At 57.3% G+C, this 9,661-nt stretch overlaps 1 protein-coding gene across 1 annotated transcript; it reads right to left on the reverse strand.

Annotated features, from left to right (window-relative positions):
* Positions 1-6,844: 6,844 nt before the first annotated feature.
* UBL4B (ubiquitin like 4B) lies at positions 6,845-7,372 on the reverse strand. The gene has a single exon (XM_028101897.2). The coding sequence runs from the start codon at positions 7,370-7,372 to the stop codon at positions 6,845-6,847; it is 528 nt and encodes a 175-aa protein (XP_027957698.1).
* Between the last annotated feature and the right edge of the window lie 2,289 nt (positions 7,373-9,661).

A 9,661-nucleotide genomic window follows, 5' to 3' on the forward strand; every position in this document is an offset into this window, starting at 1 on the left:
TTCACATATATCATGTCATGGGTGCTCTTACCTCCCCCGCAAGGAGGGGCATTCTTATCCCCCACTGAACAGAGGAGCGCACTGAGGCGCAGACCAAGCGACCAACCCAAACTCCCACAGCTAGAGAGTATCTCAAGACTCAGCCCCAAGTCTTCAGATTCCAGGTTCTCTATTGTCCCTCACCATCCATCCTGCCTCCCTCGCCTCACGGGCTGCCATAGTCCCAGCCCAGATGAGGGATGGTCTGGGGTGAAGACGGCCTCAGGAAATAAAGCAACACAGAACGATGTAGAGTCTGGAGAAAGACTCCTCACTTTGCTTAAGATCAACATGCATCCTCCCCAAATGTCTCTGCCCCGTGATGTCTGCTCTGGGGCTGCTTAGACAGGGTCCTGGGGTCTGAGCACCCCATGCTTTTCTCCTTCCGCCGGACGGACTGTGCTGGAGAAAAGGGGGTGGCAAGAGGTCAGGAAAGGCAGACACCCGGGCTACCGCAACTCTGTCACCAAAGCCCCTCCAGAGTCCCTGTTCCAGCCTGTGTGTGGAAAGGGGTGCACTTGGTGCTGGTCGCGGCAATGAAGTGGAAGGGGCTCAAGGGGACCCTGGGAGCACTGAGGCTCTCTCCAATGCATTATCAGTCAAGTTTAAGTAGTCTGTATGAGAAGAGGAGCCAGTGGGGGGCTCCAAGGGCCTCTCCCCCGCCGTCTCCGATGGACAGCAGCTTTGATCCCAGGGTCTGAGCTCATAAATAACGGCCTGGTGCGGGTGCCCTGGGGCTTCTCCAAGGGCGGCTGGCTGACAAGGCCAACTCCACAGGGCCTCCGTGGACAGGCCTGGCCCCACTGCTGTGGGCTGTGATGGGTTTACGGCCAGGCGGCCAACAGTAGTTACCTCAGATTTATCACCCTTCTACCAGGGCAGAGGGAGCCGCTAAAGGCTGCCAAGGAGCCCTTAAATCACTCTGATGCGAAATGCTGTCGGAGACGGCAGAGGGCGGGTGGGTAGGAGCCATCCCCGGGGGCTTGGTCCTCCTGCTGGCTCCTTGGGTTACAGTCCTTCCGGAGGGGATTGGGGGCCAAGAAGCCACCCAGGGAGGAGCCAGAAAGGCCCGCAGGAAATGAGCCAAGAGAATGAGGGTGCCCAGAGCCGTGCAAGTGCAGGGACCCAGCACCCAGACTGCTAGCCGCTGTGACTGGAAGAAGCAGCTTCCCCGCCATGGCTGAGCCTGCACGTGCGCCTGCCACAGCAGTCCCACCTCCCTGGCCTCATGGCCATCTGCAAGCAAAGATGTCTGGGGCAACCCCGTGTGTGTGCAGGCATCTGTGCCCTCTCTCGGGGCGTGTTTGTCCGGGGCTCTAGATCAGCAAACAGGTGCATGCGTGCAATGAGGCCATTTGCCATTGCACTTGAGCACGGGGCTGGGTAGATGTGCCCGTGAATTAGTGAATTAGTACTGCAGATGTGGGCAGGTGGGGTGCAGGGTCAGGACATATTCAAAGATGGTAGGTTCCGGGTCCCTGTCCACGCCTGCACACTGGGTGAGTCTGGGTAAACATACCGGAGAAAGAAGACACGGGGAAGGGGCGCCTGGGTGGCTCAGTCGGTTAAGCACCTATCGGCTCGGGTCATGAGCCCAGGGTCTTGGGATCGAGCCTCGCATCGGGCTCCCTGCTCAGCAGTGAGTCTGTTTCTCCCTCTCCCTCTGCCCCTCCGCCTGCTTGTGTTTGCTCTCTCCTCTCATTCTCTCTCTCTCAAATAAATAAATAAAAATCTTAAAAAAAAAAAAAAGACGGGGAAGACAAGGAGAGGAGCTGGTGGTGGTGGCATTCAGTAAGACAACTAGGGATGACTGGATGGGATGAGAAGGAAAGGAAGGTGGGCAGAGAATGGGTGCAGAGACATAAGGAACAGAGAGAGAGAGAGCACACTAAAAGAAAGTGCCCAGATGTCCACGCAATGCAGTCGACTAGGCCCCAAATGTAGTCAAAGAGAATAGGAAAGGGTAGGGGAGAGGTATAGGAAGAAACCCAGAAAGGACAGGGAGAGGAGGAAGGTGCCCCAAGCGGGGAGGAGTGGGGCGAGGCAGCCGGCGGGAACGCCATCGGCTCCCAAGGAACCCCACACCTGGCCTTGCAGCTGTTCTCACCTCAGCTGGCTGCTGGAGCAGCCCCTGGCTCAGCAGCATGACCTCCCCCAGGGCAGCCTGCCCTCTGGCCATTCCCCTGCCACAGGCTGGCAGCCACCCACACCCAGCTCAGAGCACGCGGAGAGCCGTCCATGCTGGGGCAGGGAGCTGAAAGGCAAGCAGAGAAGGGAAGGGGGTCTCTGTTCTCCAACATACACGGGCTGATGCACACGTAGGTACAGGTACCCCTGCAAAGCCCAGTACCCAAACGTGTGCCCCCACATGTCCAGCTCCATGTCCCTGTGTGTCCTTTGAACACCCCTGTCCGGGCTACATGAGGCATCACTTGGACACAGCAAAGTTAGTCCACGCCGCCTCTTCCAGCAGCCCTAGCAGTTCCTGGACTTGGCTCGGCAAAGTCTTCCTTTTCGGTCCTTGAATTTGCTGCGTGGGATCTTTTGGCTGGGCTGCCTGGGTGGGGCCGAGCCTGCTGGGCTCCAGCAGCCTAAGCTCCAGCAGGTCTGGACCCTAAACTGCAAGTGGCACAGAGCCTCCAGCTCCCTCTGCAAACCTGGCTCTGCCCCTGTAGAGTCCACCTTACGGGTCTGAGGTATAGGGGCTGTCTGTGTTTATAGTTGTGCACCTTGGGTGTGTCTGTGTGGCTCTGGGTGTCATGAGGCACCTAGCAAGATCAGAAGCTGGGTGTGCTAAACCAAGTGACAGTTCTCCAGGTGTGACATGAAGAAAAGTCCCTCACATCTCCTTCGACTGCCCTCCTTTCCTATCCTTCGCCAGCCCATATGCTCCCTCCTCCTTGGAGTCTCCCTGAGGCTGGGCTGAGGCAACCACAGCTCCTGGGCTGAAACTAAGCCTTTAGTGGATTTATTATCAATGATTTCATTCATATAGCAAACCTATACAACACAACATCCACTGTGGGGGACAGGCTACTAGGTGACCCTCCACGATCTCTATCTCCCCGTGTCCGTGCCTTTGTGAGATCTCTTTCCCAAGAATGTGGGCGGGACCCGTGACTTGCTTCTAATCAAATCAGGCATCAGGGTCTCTGTAGCCCCTGGAACATTGTTAAGTCCCCCTCTTTCTCCAACATCTACAAGAATTTCCATCCTGAAAGACCATTCCCTGCCCCATCATTTAGGACTTGGGGTAACAGCGATGTCCCCCAGCTACCAACACATCACCGCAGCTCAAGCATGGGCCCTGGCAGGACCGGAGGGGCTTCTCCAGCTCCCTCTGCTGTACCGTGCAGCACAGGATGCAAGGGGGCGCGCTTCCTCCTGCCTTCTCAGAAAGGCGGGACCCTTCCTCTATCAGCCTAAATCACTAGCAGAATGCCTGGCACATAGTAGGGCCACCATCTACCACCAGTGGGTGTTTATTGATCAAAGAATAAAGGACTGATAAAATAACACAGGAACAAGGATGCTGTGCCTGTTTCCAGCAGAAAGACCATTTTGCTGGGAGCCAGGGGACTGACTGAGAGTGTTGGCCTGCAGGTGATGCGTGAAGGAACCAGGAGAAGCCAGATTTCTCTGTGGATAGAAACACAAAGCTGGCTGTCCGGAGATGCTTCCTACCTGAGCAAAGTGGGTACCCTTGGGGACCTGTGTGTCCTATCATGGTGGGAGAGAGACGCTGTGGGGACTGAAGCGGCAAGAGCTACATGCCCAAGGCTGCAGTTGAGAAAGAGCACCTTCCATGTAACCACCATCCCTCACCGGGTGAAAGCAGAGAGGGGAACAGGGAGCCTTCAGCTGGTTCGCCAGTACAGGTCTAAATTTGAAATAAGGTGACATTGGGCCCAGGGAAGGATCTCCATGGCAGGCAGCCCGAGAGCTGGGGAAAGGGTTCTCACCTATTTCTGGAGTGTCTGCCCTCCCCCCGCCCTCCCCCACCTCCTAACGCAGCACCTGCTGCGCCCTGATACCTGTAAGTTCTTCCACCAAAGGACAAAACCTACCAGCGCACACTGAAGAACCTGGCATTGAGTGAAACATCCCAGGGAGAGGTAATGAAGGGAAGCAAGTTCTCCTGAAGTTCCGAGTGACAGTGCCCGTGCATCCTTACCTGTGCTTAGCTCTGGTGGGCAGAGGCGGGGAGCTTGGGAAGGGTGGAGTCAGCCACTGGGGGCAACCAAGGCGTGGAAGGGCAGAACACCTTTCCTTCCGCTCCCTTGGGACTGGAGTCACCCACCCTGCAGTGCTGGGGACAGAAGCAGTGGAGGTGGTGCCCTCAACCAGCCCCGACACCCCACTAACTAGAGAGAAGACAAGGGCTTCCCCGTCCTTCATGCCAGTTTCTCTCAGCAAAAGGAATAAAACGGCTCACTTATTTTTATCGCCCACAGATTTCTTGGGAAATGGGCCATTTGTTCCCCTAATGTAAAGATAATAGGCTCGTCCCCCTTGGCAAATGGCACAGCCCCAGCACAAACACACTCCCAGAACCTTCAGGAAGTCTCTTCTGTGGAGGATGGAGGATGGAGGACCCGCCTGGGAGCGGGAGCGGAACCGGAGAGGAACCAAGGAGCAGGCTGGTGGCAGCCACCCCATGCTGAGTCTCCCCTCAGTGCCCCCAGGGAGAGGTCACACGTGACATAGCTCACACCCTCAGAAACCCGACTTCCCTCTCCTCTTGGCCGGTGGGGCAGAGGCTGGGGCATCGGTGGAGGAGATGCTCATTGGCCGAATGAGGGTCTCTCTGCTACAAAGCAGGCTCACGGAGCCAGAGACCTGGTTTCGGGGGGCTCTCCCGGCCATGCCACTGCCCCCTCAGAAGACGTCACTGTGGATTGTGCAGTCTTCATGACTATAACCCTCACAAACATCTGGCAGGGGGAAATAGATGCTGTTAGCATTGCCTGGCTGGTAATCATGGGCTGATGAATACAACGTGAACACTCGGGTTAACTCATGCTCACCCGCCCACGCTTGTTTTACGTGGGGGGTCCTCCTCTCCCTCCCGCCCTCACACAGGGGCTGAGACAGCGCCTGGCATCATGAGACAATTAACCCTTAGACAACACAGGGTTTAGGGGTACCGACCCCCTCCCCCTACCCGGCCCCACATGGTCAAAAAATCCACATAAAACTTTTGACTCCCCCAAAACTTAACTACTAACAGGCAAATGTTGACCGGAAGCCGTGCTGGTAACACAAACAGTCGATTAACCCATATTTTGTATGTTATATATATTATATACCTTATTCGTGCAGTAACGTGAGAGGAAAGAAAATGTTAAGAAAATCCCGAGGAAGAGAAAATGCATTTACAGTGCTCTACTGTATTTATCGAAAAATGTCCACCTAGAAGTGGACCCACACAGGCAGACCCATGTGGTTCAAGGCTGAACTGATGAGTGATGTCCCTCTAACAGGGGAAGTCACAAGCATGAGACAGGCAGAGTAAGTTAGCCAAAGTCACACAACAAGCCCATGGCTGAACTAGGACTCGAATCAGCAGCAGGGCCCCCAGGCCAAGGACAGAAGGCTTCCAGGGAAGCGGGCCCTGCATGTACCTTTCAGGACCTCGCCCTTCATCCCCCCTCCGTCTCCATCACAGGACAGGGTGACTGTAGTAACAGCACCTCAGGGACTTGGGAGGACAGGCTCTTAGGGAGCTCCCTGCCCCCCTCACACACAGGGTGCGGGTTCCTCAGCCCTGGGAAGGACCACTCTCTCCACCAGAACAGAGGAAAAGCCTGGCATCCCTGTGGCCTGCGACAGGGAGCCGGGCGCCCTGCGAGGTGGCGGCTTCGCCTGGGCATCTATCTAATCACATGGGCTACACTGTTTTCTGTCACTGCCTTACTTGTCACATTTCTGCCCTGTCTCTCCATCCAGGCCACAAGCTCCGTGGGGGCAGGGATGCCGACTGGTACCATTCTTGGTCCCGGGGAGCCTGGGCGGTGCTGGGCAGGGAAGGGGGGCTCAGGGACACCTGCCAATGGACTAGACTTGGGGCAGGGGGTGAGGCAGGGATCTGTCACACAGACCACAGGGTGGAAGTGTGCAAACCACCTTTCCTGCCCCAAGCTTCAGTCTCCGGCTATTTTTGGTCTGTGTGTGTCTCCCTAAGAATCCAGGCCTGAGGCACAGTAGGGGCTCTCCTCCCACCCCTGCCTCTCCGAGCCCTGCCGCTTGAGCTGTGCAAGCACAAGCAGACAGCGGGGACAGCCTCACGCAGAGGTCAAGGGGCAGCTGCCCGCCATTCCTCGTCTCTTGGCTGTCAGACATCTCGAGGGTAGGTGGCATGGCCCAGAGACGGACAGAAATGAACTCATATTATCTGTCTCACTGTCCCAAAGGAGGAAGAGGGTCTGTCTAAAGCCACAGAGACTCTGGGCAGAAGGTTTGCTGACAGCCTGGGAGGTTGCCCAGGAGGGGCTGTCCAGCCCGGGTGGGGGTGTCCAGCCCAGGGGGGTGAAGCTGCCTTTGACTACCCCTTTTGGACCATCCGCGAGGTGACCAAAACCCCTTCAAGGATGGTAATGGGGTGCAATCGCACTATGTTTCAGAGGGGATACCAGAGGCCCAAGAGAGGACAGACGGGTCCACAATCCTTCCGGCTGCTCTGAAGTTTCAAAAAGGGGTAAGGATGCACCTGCCCCCACAGGAGCGAGTGGGGAGTCACCAGGGGCCAGAGAAGGATGAGGCCAGGCGAAGTTGAGCATGCAAACTCAAAGTAGGATAGGCCAGTTTACTGATCAGCCTTCCCCTCCTCCTCTTCCTCCTCTTCCCCCTCTTCCTCGTCTCGGGGCTCCGAGGTCTCAGCCTCAGGCCCCTCCGCCCCCGTGGGCTCCACTAAGGGCACCTCCATCAGGAGGTCCTGCACCAGCTGCTCCAGGGCCCCCAGGCTTATCCTCTGCAGGCGCTCCTGGTGCTCCTGCCTCAGCAGCTGCAGCACTGCCTTGGTGTCGTGGGGCGCAAAGTGTTTGGCTAGGACCAGGCCCAGACGGTGCCACAACGGCTGAGGCTGGCCGGCCTCCGCAGCCTCTGTCTTCGCCAAGGGCCGCATGATGACATTGATGGAGGCATTGGGCCCGATGCAGTAGTCGGAGAGACACTTGTCATCAGCCAGACGCTGGCCTCGGAAGAGCAGGTACTGCTGCTCCTCGGGCACCTGCAGTCGCTCTGACACCAGCTTCTTCAGCATGGCCACACTCTCTCGCCCCGACACCTTCAGGCTGCATCTCCGGCCCAGGAGCAGCTTGACTGTGAGAATCATCGGGCCAAGAAGAGAATCAGGAGGGATCCATGCTTCGCCGCTGCCCTGAGGGTTAAGGGCCAGTGCAGGAGAAGGTGGCTTCTCCCTATCCCTGGAGGGCGGTGGTCCCAGGAAGCCAGGGGCCAGCCCCCCATGGGCAGCCATTGGCTAATGCTCTGTGATGTCACAATGCTGCGGGAGGGCTCATTTTGAGAGCCGGACTCTAGGGAAATCAGAGGGACATTTTGGGCACAGGACATCCTTCCTCCATAAAGGGAGAAAGGAGAGTAGGTTAAGGAGCAGGAGGGTCCAAAAGGAGAGGGTAGCAGAAGGAAATACATCCTCGTTGACTCATTCAACACATACGTATTGGGTGCCTTCTTTGCCAGGACCCGTCCCCAAGGAGAGATGGGATCACGGTGGATACTTTCTGCCCTCATGAAGCTTTCAATCTAGTGGCTAACATTTATTTATCAAGTGTTTTCTTTCTGGCAAGCACTTGACACGCTCTCTCGGATTGGGGTTCCCAGAAGCAGACCCGGGGACAGGGATTCCGGGGCACCTGCTGAGTTGGGGGGGTGACCCCGGGAAGCGGCAGTAGGAGGTGAGGAGGTGAGACAAGGCAGCGAGGGAAGCCAAACTGCAGAAATGAGCAGGTGGCCCTTGTGAGTAACCAGGGAGGCTGCAATCCTGCCGCATGCCCCGGAAGGTAGGTTCGTAGTAGACCCCTGAGTTGTACCACCTGAGGAGCAAAGACACTAGATCTGTGTGCTTGGGCTCCCGCCCTTGGCTAGTGGGGGTGCTAACCTCTTGGCTGTGTGGCCTGCACAGGTGCAGAGCATGCTTCTGTGACCAGAGAAAACCGGTGGGCCGAGATTTGCAGGCGTTGGCAAGTGGGAGGCCTCAGGTGTTGGGGAGCAGGAGTGCAGAGAGGATGGAGCGGGTTCCCCGGCCGTGTCTGCTGCCCGGGCCCTGCCCTGCCGACTCCTCACCACCTCAGAGGCACTACTGCAATGTTCTCCGTTTGCAGAGGACGGACCATGGAGCTCGGCTCACCCACACGGCGAGCAGCAGCAGAGGCGTGTCTTCACTGTTAGCGCGTGTGGCCTCCTGAACCATCTGCTCAGGGTGTCCGGGGCGCTGGGCACTCGGAGACACCCGGGGCTCCGCAGCGAATAGGGAACACGTGTGGGGCCTCTGCCTCTGCCCGTCAGCTCCTTCTGCTGGGTTCAGTTTTCTGTCCCACTTGTTAAAGGTCTCCTGGGTCAAGCCCTTTCTATATGCTGGCACATTTAAGCCTGCGAGGCTTAATGTATCATGATGCATTTTAGAAATGAGCGAGTATGAAGAAAGCCTGGCTGACTTCCCCACCGGTAGGGGGGTTTCACCCAGGAGCCCCTCGCGGCTCCCCAACTCTCCCCCGTCTCCGTGCTCCACGGCTATGCTCGGCTCCCTTCTCCTGTCTCCTCCCTCCAGCCTGGGCGACACTTGAACGCTGGTTCAAAACCACCTCCTCCAGGCTGCCAACACCCTTGGACTTTTCAGACCTTGCCCTGGCACAGCACCCAGCCCGGATCCCCTGCCCAGGGTCACTCCAACCACCACCCCTCTCTTCAGGCCCTGGTAGCCTCCGGCCAGGTTCTCACTCACGGCATCGACCCAAATTCTAGTCCATAGGGAAACCAAGCCCACTGGTCAGGAAGCCCCTGACATCTTGCCCTTTCCCACCAACCAGAGTGCTGCCCCAGTCCCCTCCTCCTCCTCCCCCTTACCAAACGAGCCTTCTCTCATTCTTTCGATTCTTCTTCAGAAATGTCTCCAAAATCCACTCTTTGTCTGCATCTCCGCTGACCCCAAGCCAACCCAGGCTCTCACCTTCCTCCAGCCTGTGGCTCAGGATTCATAGCTGATCTCTGTCCAGTCCCACCCCCTTGGGTCCATTCACACCGCAGCCAAGGGAGTCTTCCTAAATAAAAGTGCGGCCAAGTCCCTCCTCTGCATTAACACCACCCAGTTTAATCCTTTTAGCCTTTGGAACCAAAATCAGCCTCCTTAGCCCGGCACCCAAGGGCACCATGGCCCTGCCCCGCTTGCCTCCCGAACCTCGTTGCTTCCCCACACTGCATCCTCCACGCCAGCCAACCTCCGGCCATTCCCTCTACTTCCTTGTCCCTTGTGAAGTCTCCGAGGCTGGTTAAAAACCACCTCCTCCGTGAAGCTTTCTCTGCTTTCCCCAGGCTGGGGAGGGGCAGTCCCACCCTCCCTCTGTGCATCTGTTAATGCCCTGGAGCACGCACCTAGCATATGTCT

The sequence above is a fragment of the Eumetopias jubatus genome, unplaced genomic scaffold, assembly GCF_037043125.1.
Source record: "Eumetopias jubatus isolate StellerSeaLion01/CBP00866 unplaced genomic scaffold, mEumJub1_p1.0 scaffold_4, whole genome shotgun sequence".
NCBI classification, from domain to species: domain Eukaryota; kingdom Metazoa; phylum Chordata; class Mammalia; order Carnivora; family Otariidae; genus Eumetopias; species Eumetopias jubatus.

What these genes read in the sequence shown, in the direction of transcription:
- UBL4B (XM_028101897.2), bottom strand. Translation starts at nt 7,372, where the DNA reads ATGATTCTCACAGTCAAGCTGCTCCTGGGCCGGAGATGCAGCCTGAAG.